This window comes from Archocentrus centrarchus, chromosome 11 (assembly GCF_007364275.1).
Source record: "Archocentrus centrarchus isolate MPI-CPG fArcCen1 chromosome 11, fArcCen1, whole genome shotgun sequence".
Classification (NCBI taxonomy): domain Eukaryota; kingdom Metazoa; phylum Chordata; class Actinopteri; order Cichliformes; family Cichlidae; genus Archocentrus; species Archocentrus centrarchus.
In genome coordinates, this window is record NC_044356.1 from 13,752,477 (window position 1) to 13,772,823 (window position 20,347).

At 40.8% G+C, this 20,347-nt stretch overlaps 3 protein-coding genes across 4 annotated transcripts; 2 read left to right on the forward strand and 1 right to left on the reverse strand.

Moving 5' to 3' along the window:
• Positions 1-470: 470 nt before the first annotated feature.
• LOC115787652 (A-kinase anchor protein 9-like) lies at positions 471-3,267 on the forward strand. Its single transcript, XM_030740413.1, has 5 exons — positions 471-1,346; positions 1,466-1,600; positions 1,685-1,729; positions 1,846-1,986; positions 2,647-3,267. The coding sequence occupies exons 1-5, from the start codon at positions 582-584 to the stop codon at positions 2,791-2,793; spliced, it is 1,233 nt and encodes a 410-aa protein (XP_030596273.1). The 5' UTR covers positions 471-581; the 3' UTR covers positions 2,794-3,267.
• A 1,766-nt stretch (positions 3,268-5,033) lies between these two features.
• LOC115787637 (kelch-like protein 10) lies at positions 5,034-10,223 on the reverse strand. The gene is made up of 5 exons (XM_030740398.1): positions 9,921-10,223; positions 8,341-8,821; positions 6,571-7,191; positions 6,162-6,311; positions 5,034-5,751 (listed from the first exon to the last, which is right to left on the reverse strand). The coding sequence occupies exons 1-5, from the start codon at positions 10,070-10,072 to the stop codon at positions 5,407-5,409; spliced, it is 1,749 nt and encodes a 582-aa protein (XP_030596258.1). The 5' UTR covers positions 10,073-10,223; the 3' UTR covers positions 5,034-5,406.
• A 6,227-nt stretch (positions 10,224-16,450) lies between these two features.
• LOC115787653 (transcription termination factor 1, mitochondrial-like) lies at positions 16,451-20,299 on the forward strand. 2 transcript variants are annotated; one of them, XM_030740416.1, is made up of 2 exons: positions 16,451-16,551; positions 18,108-20,299. In XM_030740416.1, exon 2 carries the CDS (start codon positions 18,145-18,147, stop codon positions 19,312-19,314), a length of 1,170 nt encoding a protein of 389 aa, XP_030596276.1. In that variant the 5' UTR covers positions 16,451-16,551; positions 18,108-18,144; the 3' UTR covers positions 19,315-20,299. The 2 variants fall into 2 exon arrangements, with proteins under 2 accessions (XP_030596276.1, XP_030596274.1); XM_030740414.1 differs by having other exon boundaries at positions 16,482-16,566.
• Positions 20,300-20,347: the final 48 nt, after the last annotated feature.

Consider the following 20,347-nt stretch of genomic DNA (forward strand, 5'->3'; position numbering starts at 1 on the left):
TAGGGACAAACAGAGACTACAGTGCATTGTGCACTCTGCTGAGAAGGTGATTGGCTGTAACCTCCCATCTCTCCAGGACCTGTACACCTCCAGGACACTGGGGCGTGCAGGTCGGATCACAGCCGACCACTCTCACCCTGGGCACAGACTTTTTGACCCTCTCCCCTCAGGCAGGAGGCTACGGTCCATACGGACCAGAACCTCCCGCCATAAGAACAGTTTCTTCCCCTCTGCTGTTGGACTCATGAACCATAACCCTAAGACTGTTACCACCACCCTCCACAAATGCTGATGACCCTATGTTTATGCACCTGTCTGTTTGCACTGATCACTGCACTGTCATGCACATATTCCTGGACTATAGTTTACATTCTTTTATCTTTTAATTATTCTCTGCACTGTATATTTTGTAATTTTGTAATATTGTGTTATAGTTATAGTTCTAATATCTCTGTATATTTGTAATTTGTATACTTGTATATTGTCTTATAGTTTTTATACTTGTTTTTTATGTAAGCACGAAGTACCGCAGCAATTTCCTAATGCTGTGAACCTGTTCACCCATATGGCAATAAAACCGTATGATTCTGATTCTGACACTGAGAAAAGAGCACAGTAAGCTGTTGGAGACATATCTTCGCTTGAAAGAGAGCGCAGAAGCCTTAGCTGAAACAGAAAACCTAGAAAGCTCAGAGGGTGCACTTGAGGAAGTTCTCAGAGAGAAAACTGCAGGGCTGGTTGTCTTACAGGCTCAAGTACAAGCTCTGGAGGAGAGTGCATCATCCAGAGTGGAAGAGTTAGGCCTTCGGATCACAGAGCTGGATGACTTGGTCAGTGAAAAAGACTCTGAGATAAGCCACTGTCGCCTCCTTCTGGAGCAGTCTCAAAGTCATGCAGAAGGTCTTCAAAAGAGGGTCTCTAACCTAGAGGACAATCTGAGGGAAAAAGTGGCTGCAGCGTTGGTCAGCCAAGCCACACTTGAGGCCTTCCAGCAGCAGCATCAGTCAGTGGGAACAAAACAAAAGCAGGACCTGCAGAAACCTCCTGAGAGACACGTGGAGCTGCTCAGCTATGAGTTTGGAGATTTTGGCATTCCTCAAATGGACTTCAGCGGATTGGGTCAAGCAAAGCAAGTCCCCACAGGGAAGGTGGTTCATCTTACGCAGAAGCTCCGGGAGCTGGAGGTCGGACTCAGTGGGATGCAAAAAGACCAGGAACTCCAGAAGCAGCTGCTCTCCAGCTCTGAGGAGGAGGTGCTTGAGTATGAAAGGAGGCTGGCAGTGCTCATGGATCTGCTCAGTCAGATGAAGCCGGGAGTTCGCCAGAGGACATCATTGTCTGTGGAGGTGAGAGTCTGTCCAAAAGGCGTGTCTAAGAAATATAACCAACAAAAGTGCAAATATAGTTACAGTGATGAAGTCTAACATTGTGAATTGCTGTGATAATTTGTGACCTTTTTCCTCAGGCCTCCTCTGATGTCCAGCAGAATGTGTCGCAGCTTCTTCAGGAGTTACAGGAGGTCAGAGAGGAGACTTCAGCCACCAAAGAGCAGCTGGAGAGCTACAAGGAGAGCTGCAGCAGACTTCAGGAGGACCTCCATGTATGTGCTTTTAAATGGCTTCTTACTATATTCATACTATATATGAAAGTGTTTTTAGTATGTGACAAATGCCTTTCTCTCTAGGAAAAAACTTTAACAATAGAGAGGCTTCAGGAGCTGCTCCAAAAGGTAGGAAGAAAAAAACTTCACAGTTTATGTTTTACACAGCATTAAACTGTAATTTCCCAAGAAACAAGCGTGCTTAAACGCAAGACAAATTCAGTACTTCCACTTTGTTCTTTTAGACGTCATCTAATGATGGTGATGAGACGAAGGTGTCTGAGCTTAAACAGGAACTAACAGAGGCTCAGAGTGAAGCAGCGGCCACCAAAGAAGAGCTGAACAGCTGCAAGGAGAGCTTGGAGAAACTGCAAGAGCTGCTGCAGGTACAGAGCTTAAAAATCGTATTTTGTTATGGGTGCTGAGTTCAGTGGAAACTCCCCAAACATCAGTACTGCAAAACGGTATTTCTTCTTACCATAAAAAGATTATACGCTTTTCTAGCTTATGTTAATGTTATGGATGTATGAAGATCCGGTTCATATTCTAGGAAGTAGAGTTATTGGATATTCATGAGAAGATCAGTACTACTGTGTTCTGTAGCTGATTAGTTTAACTTTCTACTAAGGAAACAGGGAAACAGCTGGAATAGCTCTGTCCAAAGATGTTCTGGCAGCTCTTACAGAACCTGTGGGGGTCACGGTCATGGCCACGACCACGTTCTGCTGTAGCCCCAATATCTAAAATAGCAGATTGTGTGTGCCAGTTGCTGTTTTTGAATTGCAAGTATATTTTTAAAGCTAATGAAAAGATAAATTGCCATCAAGATGATAGCTGACTGTGTTGAGTTTGTATGCCGACAGATGTTTTTCCACTTTTGCTCTCACACCAGATGTTTGCCTGCATGCAAACAAAGCCTGCTCAAATGTGATTGGTCAACACAACACACACTACAAGCTCTAAATAAAACCAGAAAGATTTTACTACCAAAAGTGCTCTCTTTACTTACCAATTGTCCATATTCCAAATCTGTTTATAAAAATTAGCCCAAAGGCAACAAAATCCTGCTAATACAGCACCTGGAGACCACGGAGCTCTCACCTGTTCCCACCTGCAGAGCTACGACCCCGACCGAGCGCTCACCGACTACATCTCCAGACTGGAGGCCCTGCAGAGGAGGCTGGGGAGCGTGACATCAGGTAACACATGCAGTTCAGGTTACATGCATCACGTGGAGTTACAGCTTTCTTTATCACCTCAAATTTTTTTAAATAATGTCATCACGTAAAAACTGCATTTTTATGTACTCAGGTTATCTTTGTGTAATACAGTTTGTTTGTTCTCAAACCTGCAAGTTAGACAAATATGCAAGAAAATAAGAACTCGGGAAGGGGACAGACAATCATGTATATTTGTCTAATGCTAATTTAAGACTTTGTGATTAATTTATATGTTTGTGTTGTATGGGTGGAGCGTTACGTAGAGGATGTTTGGGTTTATTGTTAAGGAGGCTGCTACTGGATACTCTACACTACACTGTGTTTTGTTTAGGCCGGACAGACTACAGAGGACATTTGTAGAGAACGTATTTTTGTAAAGCGTAGGAGCTTTGAATTTTCTGGGTATTTTGTCAAAAACTGAATTAAAGAGGACTACATTATTTCAAACTGGTTTGCATTATTTCTCTTTTTATATTAAAGCTTTTATTTGTGGAATAATTAGGACTGCACCAATACATGACTGATATCGGCTGATTGGCAAATTTATTGCTGCATCAGTAGCAAATATTTATCCTTTGATGTTCAGTGTATAAAGCTGCATGCTGAAGAGCTTACAGATCTGCTTTAAAGCAGTGAAGATTTCACCTTTTAAAAGGGGCAATAAATGTCAACAACCACAAATCTGTATCAGCCCAAAAATTAGGGACCTCTGCCTTGCCTGCCACAGCAGTACACGACAGTGAATACTATCTTCAGTTTTGTAACAGTATCATTCGCACTTTCACGTGGGTGAAAATCACGCAGTTCAGGTTAAGTGGGACATCACAGTATTTTTATTCCTTCATCCCCTATACTAGCTGACTGGCTCAGAAGGACATGTATGTGAAGGAATGCATAATTTTTTTAATTATCAGTAAGTTGCCAACTACTACCACACTACCAAAGTTACAAGCGTTACAGATTTTGGCTGAATATTATGGAAACTACCCGAAAGAAAATGAGGTGTATATGTCATCAAGCGGTAGTTTGAGTTCAATACTGTAAGAGTTTGTGTCATAATGGATGCAAAGTATGTTAAGATCATCTTGTGGGAAGGATGATTCAGTTGTACGACTGTTTTACGACAGTCAACTTGGAAGTTAATCCTGGCGGGAGGGGCTAAGAGCTCACTTGGTATGTGAGTCGCACAGAGCGAACTTGTGTGAGCCGCTGTAGCATTATACATGCAACAACCTTAAAGCTTCATATTCATCATCCTGCTAGTGTGGAGACGTTTGTTTTGAGTTTCTGAGCGGAACGGTCATGCTGCCCAGCCGGGGCTACAGAGGAGAGGGAGAGGCTACGTTCACATGAGCCTCCTGATCACCACGTATCTGGAATCAAGTACCCACAGACACACTTCACACATATAGAGCTCTATTTTCTTTTATTGCTGGCCAGCCATTTTATTTCATTCATAGACTACTCCGAGCGTTTACTGGAGTGTGTTTGGAGACCCACGCTTTTATTGTGGGTTATATGAACATTGGTGCTTTGAACTGCAAAACTGAGAGAGACTCTGTTCGTGGGGTATACTATGTACCTCATAGTTTGACACATGCTGTGTTAGTGAGAGTGCTGTAATTAAAAATATGTCCTGTATTTTCTTTCTTTTGGTATTTTTGAGTGGTATACAATTTTATTTCAGGCATACCTGCTTAGCGGTGAATTTATGTTATGGTTAAGTTTCCTTTCAAATCATAAGTGCATGGCAGATGTGTGTAAAGGGATGACATTCTGCAACTGTTTGTGATGCATGCTTCAGTCCAAAACAACAGATTTAGGTATTGGACAAGGATGGTACATTGCCATCGACCCTAAATAAATTCCATCCTGTTGTTACAGATATGATTTCAGCTTTCATTCCTTATTAAGCTGATATACCAGTTACATATATACTGAGAAATAGAATTTTATTATATAGGTATTTTATATACGTATATTTCTCTTTCGCACAGGAGAAAATATGGTGTGAAATAACACAGTATATGTGTTTCATAATTGACTAAAAATTGCTAAAATTGTCAGACATGTCTGAAAAAAGGTATGAAATCTATCGATATGGTACATCCAAAGTGAAACCCAAAAACTGTTTCCAGACAGAAGAGCAGCTAAAATATGAGTGAAATGACAGAGAATATGGGAGTATATAAAGACTGAGACATGAGCACAAACTTCAGCTTTCTTTTATTCTGATTGTGTTTACTTAGCAAAAGAGTTGCTGTTGTCTGCAGAAAGGTTGCTAATAAATTCCACTTTGTCCCACACAAACACTGTTCTTTGTCCCACATTTAGTTTGTTGTGATCTTGTCATCCTATTGTGTGCATGTTGCATTTGTGTGTTGTATTTGCAATTGCCTTCTCTGGATGAAATGTATGTGTTGGGCATACTCTCCTCACAGAACATGAAACTCACACAGACTAAAAGTTTTAGAAATATCTAGAAAAAAAAATGTCCAGTTCACCCACAGTTTTATTTCAAGATTTATTTCAGTCCTTCATCTGAGACTATCAAGTCTCAGATGGTAATACATAGCAGTACAGACTTTAACACTGTGCTGCTGACTCGTCCTGCTCGTCTGCCAGGACATTACGTGGCACGGTGTAATCGGCCAAATTGGGAAGCCCGGATACCACACAACAACTCAATCCACGGCGGGGAATCCTCAATGGACAGGCTGCGGACCACACTCCGGTTAAAACATCATAGTACTCAACACATGAAGTGTTGAGTAAGTTGCAGCCCCCGGCAACAAAGATGCGGTTGTTGATTACTTCAATGCCAAAGTTGCTGCGGGGGGTCGACATAGGTTTCACATCGTTCCACATGTCGGTGTCTGTGTTGTAAACCTCAGCGATGCGAAGATCATTGGTTCCATCAGAGCCACCGACCTAAAAGTAAATTGATGGGTAAAATGATTAAATGCAATTGAAAGCAGTTTCACAGCACCCTTGTAAGACAGGGCACCTGCTCACAATACTTCAGCTGCTTTTCACATGTACTCCAGACAGTGACAGGAGAATTAAGTTGCAGCATTGCCCAAAGTTGCCGTTTACATGTAGCAGACACCAGGAGATGGATTCCCTTAGGTGTGGTCTCACTACTGGAAATAGATTGGTTTAGGGTGCTGCCTGGATAGAGTTAAGCAGTTACCTGTGCTATACATACCAACTACAGGAGAGTAAGCTATTAAAGCAGTGACACCTATTGCAGCGTGTTATTAAGAACAAAGACGAATAAACCTGAAGAAAAAGTATTTATACTTTTACTTTTCCGTGTCAGCAGTGTTTCATGTACTTACAGCAAAGACTTGACCGGCATATGCAATCACTCCTAATCCACTGCGGGGGCTGTTCATTGACTGGATCATCGTCCACTGGTTGGTCTCAGCGTTGTAAAATTCAGCCGTGGCCAGGGGCCCGTGTCTATTCCACCCGCCGCAAATGTAAATCTGAAAAGAAAAAAAAGGGGGGGTATTGTTGTTGTTGTTATTTGAAAGGCCAATAGCAAACTGATTTCATATTTTTATACACAAATTTCTGGACTCATTTCATTTTGAATAAAGAGTTTGTGCAAACTGGTGGATTGACTATTACAGAAACAGTAAAACATGATTTTAGTAATTACAGTACTGTTAATTTAGGACAACTGACATAAACTTTATATCATATGCTTGCTGACAGATTTGTAGGTCTGTGTGAATTTCTCACCCGGTTGTTAAGTGTTGTGCAGCTGGCTTCGCGCCTCTGTTCATGCATTGGTGCAATAAGAGTCCACTGGTTGGTTTCGGGTTGATAGCGCTCTGCAGTGTTGAGGTGTCGTTTTCCATCATGGCCCCCCATGGCATAGATGCACCCATTCAGCACAGTCACACTTACATAGTAGCGGACCTCGTGCATTGCTCCCAGCTCATCCCAGGTGCGAGTGGTCAGGTCAAATCTACGCACCATGCAGTAATACTCTTTGGAGAACTCATTGCAGCAGCCACCAATTTGGTAGACATACCCATTGAGGAAGGCAGCTCCATGGAAGGCACGATGATACTGGCGGTCATTCCTTACGCTGAGCCAGGAGTCAGCCCGGTAATCATAGGCCTCAATGACATGAGTTCGATCGTTACTCGAGCCCCCGATGGCGAGCAGGATAGAATAAGGCAGGCGAGGACGAGCAAGTGGGTGATAGAAGCCAGACTCACCGGGTCTGCTGGATCTAATAGGTATGGCTCCAGTGGCCTCATCAACCATGGATCGGCATTCAGAATTGCTGCTCACCAGCTCATTAGACAGCACATATTGCCTTAGGTACTTTACAGTCATCAGTCTCAGACGAACCTACACATAGAATACAAAATATGACTTAGTAACACTTAATTTTAAGTACCTTATGCTTCAGCAAACTCAAATCTCTTTCGCATGTTTGAGACTATACATGAAAAGCCTAAAAAGCTGTCATCATGACAACTGATACAGTATATGGACAAATGCACTAGCCCACCGATGCATTACACATACAGGAGCTGCTCGGCCATGGAAATCTATACCACAAAGCTCCTGACACATAGCTTTTGCACTGATGTTAATGCCAGAAGAGATTTGTTGACTTTTATTCACTATGCATCTCAGCACTCAGCATCCCTGCTCTAAAGTAGTCTGACACTTCCTAGCTGAGTTGCTGTGATTCATAAATGCTTGCACTTTGCAAAAATCCCACTTACAATTGATCATGGAATATCTAGGAGGGAAGAAATTTCACAAACTGACTTGTTGAAATGGTGTGTCCTCCTACAGCACCATGCTCAAATTTGGTGCATCTTTTAGACCAAACTACTCTTTCATAAATGTTTGCAAAGGCAGACGTCATGGCTAGGTGCTTGGTTTTATACACCTGTAGTGATTTAGAAGTCACGTTTTGTGTTCGTGATACAGAAACACAAAAACAACCAGTAAAGCCCCTCAGGATTGATATTTCATAGAAAAGGAGGTACCATAATGAACTTTACAAAAACAAGCAAACTTAAAATTTAAATAGTTTCTTAGTTTTATGTTTGGCTGCTCTTTTCAGCAATTCTAGAGTTGAGGGGAATGCCTGAAACAGGCATTCAGTGCAGCTTAGAAAGAACCAGGGCATAAAGTGGAGAAAGAAATGCTTTAGTATAAAATCACATTACATATACAGGTCTTCCTTTTCTGCTTTAACCTGTACATGTGTGTCACTCTTGACTGATAAGTTAAGTTGCTTGTTATTTATCGCTTTGCAAGAGAAGACAAACTCATGAGCTTGAAAATAACGTTCAGCAGAACTCCAGATGTTAAAGCATCCTTAAACCCAGATTGACTTAGATTGACTCAACTTGACTAATGTGGCCTTACTGCATTGATTTTTTTCTTTCTTTTTTTTTTTTAAACAAATGTCTGGATAGCACTATCACTAAAATCCTGAAGCACTGAGTCCAAAATAAATGTAGTAATGGAAGGTAATACCTTAGGCAACAGAGTGGAAATGTGTTGCTCCCGTTCTGCAGGTGCATGGGCGATCCACTTAATCACAGCTTCATACACAGTGTCCTCCTGGACATCGAGGTGATCAGTATCAAGGATATCGGTAAGTTCCTCCACAGTGAGGTTTAGGAACTCCTCCTCTGCAACAACCTGCTCAAAGTGGTTGAGGATGTATTGGTAGGCCTTGGCACGCAGTTTGGGTAAAAAGGATATGGTTGTCAACTGCCAGATGCCAACGCAGTTCACTGGGCAGAGCTGCTCCCCAAGGAAGTCACAGCAGATTTTTACGAGGTCCATTACATTGAATCGATTGGCTGCTAGCAGAAGTTCTCGTACGTTGTCCTCCGTCACGGAAACTGAGCCAGTGTACGCAAAGTCAATGATGAGCTCCATCATGTCAGGAGACAGGCCACGTATGTTGAAGACCTTCTGGTCTGGGGGGTTCAAGTGTGTGAAGTCAACCCTGAGGGTAGAGGAGACACAGCAGAGAATTTGAAAAAGCACGAAGACAACAAGACAGTAAATGATGTCATGTACAAGTAGCTTTAAACCACAACACAACTACAGACCCAAGGGCACTGTGATCATGAATACTAAAACTGAGGAGTTGCTGAGGCTCAGATATCAGTAACTATGACAGTATTGTAATACTGACCATAATGTCCACACACCAATGACTGATGTGCTATTCTATCAAGGTATTATTTTTCTGCATTAGTAGTGTGTTTGGGATCATTGCAATGGTGAATATGAAGCTGTTGCCAATTGTAGCCCCAAACCATGACAGAGCCTCTACTGTGCCTGTAGACACTCATTGTTGTACCTCTGGCATTACCTCCCTTGTACATATTGACGATGATTTAAATAAAAAATTTCAAATTCAGATTCATCATTCCTTGAAACTTGTTACCACTGATTTTCAGTTCTTCACTTGCTTCGCTGCTTCACTTGATCGCCACAAACACACAGCGCTGCCCCGCCCCCTTCTCCTCTCAGCCGAGGGTGCGGGTCGAGTGAAGCAGTGATGGCGTGAGCGCGAGTCACTCAGCCGGGTTCATTCATTCATGCCTGTACAGTTTTGGCGTGGTTACGGCCAACAGTAACAAAACTGAATTATATATAAAGGCGACTTTTGCTGGCAGTCTCTCACCAAACCTTTCAATCTCACTGACACTGCCACATCAAGATTAACGCGGAAGCCTATGTCCTTATATTAAAAAGTTTTGCGAGATCTCGCAAAAGTTCCTCTTTTTTTTTTTTTTTTTTTTCTCCCATGTTTTTTTTTTTCCCGCATGTCCCTTGCGGGGTTCCGTACCATCGTGTATCAGCAGCAGTTTTAACAGCAAAATTAAAAGTCTAGTATATTTTAAGTGTGGAGGTAAACATGCAACCTGCATTGCTGGCAAATGTGTTATGAGTTATCTTTTGGGTATATCTGTTCCATGATTTAACATGTTCCTTTAGTTCACTTGTTGACACTGTTCCCAGACTCAGATAATAAATGACATATCTTGAGGACATAAATCCATCAATTTTCCCTTGTTATCAACTAAGCAACTTACCAGAAATACAGACTACAGTTACAGAGGATGATCTTGTGGACTGGAAATTCGACATCACCCACTTTGAGAATTGCATCACACAATGTTCTCTCAATACGGAGCTCATTATAGATCGAGCTTGACATATTTGAAGGCTGCTCTCTATTGTTCATCTTGAGTTTCGATGCTTTGTGTTTGTCTCTTGGATCAGTTAGCTTAAATGTTGAACGCTGTCAAACCTTACTGTGTGATTCTGGAATGGAAGCTTATGACATCATAATGACTTGAAAGCAGTTATGCTGACGAATTGTTTTGTAGTGTATCTTTTTATCTAGTGTATCTTTTTATTTCAAAAATAAACAAACAAAACTTAATGTTTGTTTATTTTTGTCTTAATGTCTAGACCCATTTACTCTTCGTAAACAATGATGACGTAGGTAGCGATGCGCGCGCATTCTGAAAATGGAAGTATGGCGGAATGCAATGGCTTGTCAAGCTACGCTAAGGGATTATCCGCGAAAGATCGAGAAAACTACCTCCGCAAGTTAACTTTGACCACCGGCAACTGGCTAACAGATCCCTGCAGTATTAACACAGGGTGGGTGGACGACGTTAGTAACTGCGGTCAAGTGAGCCCTCATTTTCGAAGACGCACTCAAGCTAGCCGCACGTAGAATTACGTTGCGCTTTTATACCGCATATTACGGTACAGCTGCCAGTCGCCCTAAAAAACACACGTCTTGTTATCCTTCAATGTCCACCATTGCAATGCATTTTTCATAATTTATGATCTCAGTCTTTTAATACAAAAATGAATTTATGTATACTCCACTGTTTTACTCAAACTGACATTTTTGAGGTGTATTTATAGGAGTACTGTTCGAGGTGACGCAGATCTTTTGCCTGATTCTTGCTCAGCGTGACCCCCACTGTATATGGACTGACTTTCATTTCAAATAACTGTACAGTTTTCAAGAAAATTGCTTTCATTTACATTTCTGTACTTCATTTGTTCCTAAACTGGCGTACTCATTGGGGCCCACAATAATAAGACGAAATCAGTTTTAATGTATTCAAATATATGCATAGTTTCAATGTTATATAAAGTTGTTGATATCAAATGTGATCCTGCTAATAAGTGGTTAGTTTGTGATATTACCGGAGTTTAGTGCTTGTGTATTGAAATTGGAGTCCCAGTTAAGACAGTGGAAGTCACAATTTCAGAATGATAGAAGGGACAAAGATGAATTCCAAATATGTATTTGAAAAAGACTTCAGATTAAACACACTGGCAATATAGAACATTCATGCATGAACAGTGATATTTAAATCTAGACATGGCTCAAAGTCATATCATAGAAAATTGTCAATATTCAAATATCTTGCTTTTATAAAGCAGTAACAAGGAACACAATATTTTTAACATGGGGACTTATTTCAGACACAGAACACAATTCCAGGGTGAGCTCTTGTGGGTTACAGGTGCGGCCCTCAGAGCCCCACCTTGGATCGTCCCCAGATGGTATAGTAACATGTACTGTGGCAAAGGTATAGTAGAGATAAAATGTCCTTACAAGTACCAGGAGGGTCTTCAGGGAAGTACAGAAGATAAACAGTTCTGTCGGGACAAGTCATTAGTGTTGAAACACTCACACCCTTACTACTACCAGATTCAGCTCCACATGGTGTGGACGACAAAAGAGTTTGTTGTGCAGCGTATCCTAAGAGATCAAGAACTTCTGCAGGAGACCTTACCAAAAGCACAAAAAGTCTTCACCTCGTGTGTTGCCAGAACTACTGACAAGAAGATACGACCCAGCCTTGGAGATGCAGAGGGCGTGCAAACTCTGTGGAAGGCCTGATTTTGGCAAAACAATCGACTGTGTCAGTTGCAGCAGCCACTTTCACTACAGCTGTGTACAGATCAGACGGAGGCCAGCAACATGGTTGTGTCAGGAATGTGTTGAGGCCTGAATGTCTTCATTGATTATATCAAAAATGTAATTTAATCTGTGACCTTTTCCTTATATTTAAGCTGTTTGTTATTATTACTCTTTGTACTTAGATACACCTCACTTCAACAAGACATATTTAAACTTTCTTTTCAAAATAATAATACATGCCCATTATAGATATTTTACTATTCTAGTCGGACTGATGGATACCTGTAAATAGTTTTGAGCAAAGTCATAGATCTCATTTGGTATCTCATTTTGGAATTAAAGTCTGTGTTTATACCACTACAAACAAAAGTGATATTGCACTGTCTAGTTGTCTGTGAATGTGTATGGAGATTGTCCTTATAAACATTAGTTAGCAGCTAATGTTGAAACTTTCTAATTGTGTTCTCAAACCATAACACCTTATTCATGAATACAATGACATATTCAGACAATATGCATCATTTGAAAAGTTTTAGGGTTACAGTTATTTTTTTTCTTTGTTCTGCTGATTAGTTTCTAGGTTAATTGATTGGTGGTTTGGTCTCTAACATGTCAGAAAATTGTAAAAAAAAAAAGAAAAAAAAGTTTTGTTCTGTGCACAATCCAAAGATAGGTTACTGTCACACAGGAGGAAAGAAGCAAATTTTTCAAATTGTATATTTATTTAATAATAACTAATGGATTCATAGTTGCAGATTGAAATAATTTTGAGAGGAAAACCAAAACAATGTTACTGTTCAAACTATTAACAATGCAGTGCTGTATGTGAAATCACAATAAATCATAGAATGCACTCATTTTTTGGCTTTTTTGGGAACAACACTCTTGCAGAGGTTTGTGAGAGTGCCACACACAGTCACAACATCATCTAAAATGTTAACTTGAGACACTGGAATTACTGTTTGCAGAATCTTAAAGTTCTTCCACCGTCCTATTACTCCTTCCACGTGTATCCTGACTCGAGATAGTTGTCTTGATGAATCCACTTCATGTGCAGAGAGTTGCTTTTTTTCCTTTTGTGAAATTAGGTATACGAAGAGTGGCACCATGAGCCGCGAGTTCATCTCGGATTAGAAATCCTCTGTCGGCCAGAATCTCATCACTGGGTTCCAAAAGTTCCAAAAACCCTGACTCCTTTGTTATCTGCTTGTCTGAAACCCGCTCACCCCAACCAGGTGACAGAAATAAAATAGCTGCAGCTGGAGTAATGCCAATCAAATATTTAATGGTGTTGTTGTCTTTATAATTTGACCATGTCTGGGCCCTGGCAGTCAGATTACTGGGTCTAGCAATGAAAATTTCAGTGCAATCTATGATGCATCTGCATCTTTTGAGGTTTCTCTTGAAGATTTTTGGCATGTTCTTTGATAAGGCCCCCTTACTTGGCCATTTAATGAGTGGCTTGAGGATTATGGACATGGCAGGTAACCAGCTTCTACAAATATTTGATATGGTGGTTTTTGATACCTTAAATCTATAGGCTAAATCAATATTACTTAGGCCCAGTCTTAATTTCATTAGCGCAACCAATAGATGATCATGTAGAGTGAGTTTATGGCTAATTCTTTCTACACTATCTGTTGTTTTTGCAAACAGCCATTCAAAGATAATGGAGGTAAGTCCTGTAAAAAAAAAAAAAAAACATTCCTGATGATTTTAATATAGTTTTTTATTTTTTCTCTCACACACATTTCGGGCCTCTCTCTCTGGGGTTTTTTTTTCTTTTTCTTTTTTTTTCTTCAGCTCTCAGCGGAGATGGTCGCACTTTTCTTCTCTCCCCAGCCTTCCTTTTCCCCCTGCTTTGCTGCTTTAGAGCCTCTCTTCACACAACTTCCGAACTGGAATTTATAATTATGGATCTGGTCAGCTGGTCTCTCACAGCCATTGTTTTGATCAAATTTTCACCATGAGGAGACTGGGGGAAGGAGAACTCTATTCCCTCTTATCAATTGACATTCCAGCTGACTACGTTATGGATTCCTGTGTGGCGTGGAAGATGACATGCCTGGCCGTATTGTCAATAGAGGACACACACATTTGACTTATTGACACTGGGGTTTCTCTGAATTGGACCTGGAGATACCTGGCTTGTCGTTGCAATTAAGGAAGTCTAGGCAGCTGTCTGGCCTTGGTAAGGCTGCTTATGACGGGACCTTGTCACTGGGACCTGAGACAGAATTTTTTTCCACTTCATGCAAATGTGATCCCAGTGACAATAAAGAATCCTTGAATCCTTGAATACTCAGCCACTGCCTCTCCAGCATCCACCTGCCTGCCCTACGAATCATGCCAGTTTGCTCTCACCACAACCACTGGATCCTGGAAACATCCCGCCAGCCCAAACCCCGACAAGGTCCCCCCAAGGCCATTCTGTCCGAGACCCACCGACTCTCTGTGCATTGCCAGACAAACATTCTATGCTACCACCTTGCTTTCTCTCCCACTTATCATTTTTTGTACTTCCACAAACGAGAACGGTCTTATCTGCTCCTTGAGTCAACCTCCATCACAGATTTGTTCCTTAATTTCTGTGGAATCCTAGAGTAAATTGTGATGAGACTCTGCACACATACAGAGGTGGTCAGCTAGATTCATAGTCAGCTGGGAATTTCACGTCAACTTCCTGTGCTGATTTTTAATGAATTTTTCAATGTATTTTTCATACTGTATTACCTTTGGTAAAAATGAGTGTTTTACACTTTCAATCTCTGTGGAATCCTAGAGTAAATTGTGATGGGACTCTGCACACATGCAGAGAGGGTCAGCCAGAAGCTGAATCTGTTGAGAAGTCCATGTCAACTTCCAAAACTGATTTTTAATGAATTTTTAAATATTTATTTTTATACTGTATTACGTTTGGTAAAATATGACTATATTACACTTTCAATCTCTGTGGAATCCTAGAGTAAATTGTGATGGGACTCTACACACATGTAGAGGGGGTCGTCCAGAAGCAGAATCTGTTGAGATTTCCACGTCAACTTCCTGTGCTGATTTTTTATGAATTTTTAAAAATATTTTCCATATTAAATGGACCTGGGTGAATATGAGTGGATTTGTCACCCGATTTCTGTGGATTCCTGCAGTTATTTGTGATGAAACTGGGTCCACGTGCCGAGGGGGTCAGCCAGAGTGATACTCTGTTGAGAAGTCGACGTCAACTTCCATTGCTGATTTTTTATGAATATTTTAAATTTTTTTATTTTGATATTTTCCAAATTGAACAAACCTTGGTGATTTTTGTGCAGATTTGGTCTTTAATTTAAGTGGAGTCCTTAACTTGCCTTAGATGAAATTTCACAGCCAGGTAGAGTGGATAAGGCAGAAGCTGAATCTACAGAAAATTTTTATGTCAGCTATCAATGATAAGCTTTAATGGCCTTATAAAAAATATAACCACACTGGACTGAGTTCATTAAATAGGCTCAGAATTGTCAATTTATAATTACAATTGTACAGTCCTATAACTTGACCCTGGGTTTATTTCTCGTGATTTTCTGCATGAATATTAGCCACATCCATCCATCCGTCCACCCTATTGCGCTTTTTCTGTTAAGCTCGTGGGTGGAGGGTTGTCAGGCTGGAGCCTGTCGCAGATGTCTGCAAAATCAGCTGTGCAGGCCATGATAAGGACTTGAATAAATTTGTAATGACAGCGAATCAAATTTCACACGACTAAAGGAACACATCTTTATTGAGGAAAAGTATAGCACTTCTGGGGCTGTACTTATCTTAATTTCGCCAAAACAACACACACACACACACACACACACACACCACAACTTTGTCTTAAAATCCATAATTTAATAAATGTTATTGTTATATGTCATAGTGTTTTACAGAACGAGAACACATATATAAATCAAAAGTAACTACAGGTTATTTTTGTTCCGCTGTACAGAAATCGGCAACGAAGGACGAGCATTACCATAAAGCTTAGGGTAGAAGCGCAAGAAAATTTACGCGGCGGCTGATCTGCGACTGACTTGACCGCGGCTCACAATTGACGGCTCACTTGACCGCGGTCCTTGAACTGCCAGAACGCCTCTGGCCTTGGAGGCCAGATTAAATCCTCTGGGCTCAATCCTCTTGAGTTCCTCCAGTCACGAGCAGTTGTTGCAGTGTAGCCATGCTGGAGGAATCTGCTGCCACTGTGACGCTGTTCCCATTTGGGTGTGCTTGTTCTGCAACAGTGATTAGGTGTGTGGTACGCGTCAATGCAACATCCACATGAATGAAAGACCTTTGGTTCCATCTAGTGGTTAAAAGTCAATGTAAAGGCAAGGACGTTTTGCAAAAGTCAGAATAAATTAGCAGAAATGAGAACGAACAGGGGACTCGGATTGGTTTTAACGCTGGTTTTAACAAACAGAAACACACTAATGTGATTACTGCGAGCAGAAATACGAGGCTGCAGGACGGTAACAAAACCTCAGTAAAAACGAGCATTTAAACGCAATCTTATCGATATAGCCTACTGCAAAAGAACAAAAGTAACGAAAGTTATCAGAATACATTTACTCATCTAAGAAAAAGTAATCAGTTTGAGAAGGATTTTGGTCCAAACTCCATACCAGTTGTGGCGGTATTGCTTTATTTCGTTGTTTGCCAAAAGAGTGAACATGAAGAAGAAGAAAATTCTCGCGAGAATTTTGCGACTTCACGTTTCTTTGGATTTGCGTCTCAAACTCGCCGGCACGAGAGAAATAGTATGTTGGCTCTTGGTATGTTTTAATATTTCTACAAGCAGACTAAAGCTTAAAGGGTTATTATATTTATAATATATTGTACACCGTAAAACAGAGACGATTGTGTGCTTCGTTTGGACTCTGTTTAGTCATAAATGGAGAGTCTTTGACTAATGAAAATAACAAAAGTACGGAGAGATTTTATTGCTGATTTAGTTGTATAATATGTAGTAAATAACCAGTATCAAGTAATGCGCAAATAAGTTTAAAAAGGCGTGGTTCGCAGTCTCCGCTCTAATTCCTTCCAGATGTGTTTGTAGAAGCAGTCTGCATGCCTAGGTGCTTGATTTTATCCAGCTGTGGCCACGGAAGTGATTGGAACACCTGAATTAATTGAATTAGATGGGTGAGGGAATACTTTTGGCAATATACTCTAGTGTAAAGTACTTGGATTTCAGATAATGAGATTAGCAAAGAACACAAGATTAATATACTAATGCATTAGTACTTAGTATAAAGTATAATACATCTGGAGGTTAACATCTGAAAGTAAAATAGATAAAGTAATAAACACTGAACTTCTGTAAAGCAAATCCTGTAAAAAAAAACTAAGTCCACCCTTACTGCTTCCATAGGAATTCAGATGTAAGTAGTAGCCAGGTGCTGCTAATCAAATGCACTTGATTAATTAATCATCAGCAAGGGTGAGCATCTCTATTAAGGGTTTATATATGAGGTTTTATGGTAATTTGCTGGTCTGACTCATTCAAGTGTGTGTAAGCACAATGCCACAGTCTTCCCAGGAGTAGACAAATTCAGCAGCAAATTCACCCCAAGGTCAGACCGTTCAATTCTCAGAGACATTGCGAAAACCCCATGAGCTACATCTCAGACTCTACAGCCCTCAGTTAGCATGTTAAGGTTCATGACAGTACAATTAGAATAAAACTGAATAAATCTGGCTTTTTTGGAAGGGCTGCCAGGAGAGGCATCTTCTCTCTAACAAGAACATGGCAGCAAAGCTTAAGTCTGCAAAGTTGCATCTGGGAAGAAAAAAAAAGCAAACACAAGAGTTCTGGAACAATATCTGTTGGACAGACAAAAATGGAGATGTTTAATGCACAGCACCACATTTGGAGAAAACAAAACAATGCATATCAAGACAAACACCTCATAACCCCCTGGAGTCACTGAATTTACCTCCTCTGTATACCAGAGTATACAATGTGAGGCCATCTGTCTAACAGTTAAAGCTCAGCCCAAAGTAGATCATGCAAGGTATTGCAATGGTCAAGTTAAAGTCCAGACTTCAGTCTGATTGAAATTCTATGGTGACACCTTAAGAGAGCTGTGTTTAAACTGATGCCTGCAAACTTCAATGAACTGAAGCAATGCTGTAAAAGAAAAAGAGTGGGCCAAAATTCCTCCACAATGATGTGAGAGAATGATAAAGTCACACAGAAAATTATAACTTCAAATTATTCATGCTGAAGGTGGTTCAACAAGCTATTGAATCATGAGGTGTGATTAGTTTTTCGCAGGACTGTATATTAACATGTCTGCTTTTCTTGTTTTAGTTGCAGTGATGTCACAGTGTAGCCCTCCTCAGTAAATATGGCAGCAGTTCCTGGAGTGATGGCCCTCCTCACCCTGCAACGATCAGTGACGTTGCGGCACAGCTTTTTTGGCTTAATTCCAATACCTTTGGCATCAACCTGCTTTCCCACGAGGCTTTTCAGTGCTGCTAAAGAAAGTACTGAATCAAAATCACCAGTAAACCCAGAGAATGAATCTTTGCTTGAGAACCTGAATCTCATGGGAGTTGATGTGAGGATGGCACGCCAGCGTCAACCTGGGGTGCTTCGTAAAGCCTTCACTAATGAGCAAGGCCTTGCTCAGTTCCTGCAAGGAAAAGGCGCCAGTCGCAAAGTGATTGCCAGCATCATATCCCGCTATCCCCGTGCCATCACCCGCTCCATTGAACACTTGGAGCAACGCTGGCAGCTGTGGAGGAACATCTTCAAGACGGACGCAGAAATCGTGAGCATCGTGGATCGCTCGCCTGAGTCATTTTTTCGCTCCAGTGATAACGACAACTTGGAGAAGAACATAGCTTATCTCGTCTCACTAGGACTAAACACAAAAGACCTCCACCGGCTGCTGACCACAGCACCACGGACGTTTTCCAACAGCTTAGCGCTCAACAAGCAAATGGTGGAATTTCTGGAAGATATCTGTATAGAGCTCGGTGGATGTAACCCAGAGCAGTTTGCAAAAACCGTCATAACCAGAAACCTCTACATTCTCATCAGAAGCACTAAGAGAGTCAAGACAAACATAGACAACCTGAGAGCATCTCTTAAGTTGAAGGATTCAGAGCTGCTGGCTCTTCTTCAAAGCCACGGGGCAGAAATTCTGGACCTTTCTAATGAGTACCTAAAAAAGAATTTTAACAGCCTGGAGGAGAAGATGACTGCTCTTGGGTGTCGGAAAGCTGACGTAAAAAAACTGATCATCAGCTATCCGATGATTCTCTACATTGGGCCTGACACACTGAGCTCTAAACTAGACTGTCTCCTAAAAGGAGGAATAACAATTAAGCAGATACTGGAAAAGCCCAAAGTTTTAGACTACAGCACACAAAACATTACAGGGCGACTAAAGGAACTGCGAAGAGTGGGCTATGACTTCCAGAAGAATGGCATCAATATCCTGGATTCAAGTCGAAAGCGGTTCGATGCAAAGATAGAAAAGCTTTCTGCCTCACCAGATGAATTAATGTAGTTGCCTGTTTTATAATGTCAGACAGTTTTGGTTGATGATTTTCCATCATTTTGGCTTAAAAATAATCTGAGATCCTGTGATTGATCTCTTTTAATAACCCAAATTTCATAAATGTGTCCTTGATGCATCAACTGGTCTCTATAATATCACTAAATAGTAAAAATAAATAAATAATAGTAACACAAGCTGAAGGTCTGTGTATATGTAATTATATTGAACGCCAATGGGTAATGGGAAATTATTAGATTACCTCCTTATATAATAACTGATTTCAAAAATTTTCATGTCACTACATGAATATAGTTTTAAAAGGGAAAAAAATGAATTGCAAAAAAGGAAATGAATTTGTCTCATTTACTGTTAAAGTCCTATAATTACTGATGTAGATTGGTGACAAATCTGCAGTCTGTAATCTCCTACGGAGGGTGTTTAGAATCTATATTACAATATAAACACAACAGTTTTTGAAGGCACGTGACTCTCAGTCAGGTAACCATCCCAAGTCTCAAACAGATGCAGCAAAGCCACATCAGGCAGGCTGTGATACATTTCTTTGGCATGTCCAAGTTGCAGCAAGTTACTTGTAACCCCATTCCGAACTGATCCCACACCAGCAGGTAAGACTCTACAGTTATGGAGGTTTGCTGTCATTACTTCAAAAGAAGCATTCTCATTCATAAGCTGGACCCATTCCTCATACTCTGGTGTGGCTGGGCTTTTCCAGTTCTGGCTCCTGAAATAAGACTAGAGCAAATGCTGGTTTTGACGCCTCAGGTAAATGTGATCTATCCCCAGGGCTGGCCCAATCCATGAAGGGGCCTAAGCAAAATTTGATTTGGCACCCCCCTCATACCAGTTCATTGTCACCATTATTAATGCTGGAGGATTGAAACTTAATATTAACAAATGTTTAGGATGCATTACGGTTTCAGCCCCATGTACGCATGCCCATTGAAAAACAATTTCACTTACTCTGATACATATTAAATCCATTTTATGACTAATAAAAGACTAATGATAGAGACATTTCATG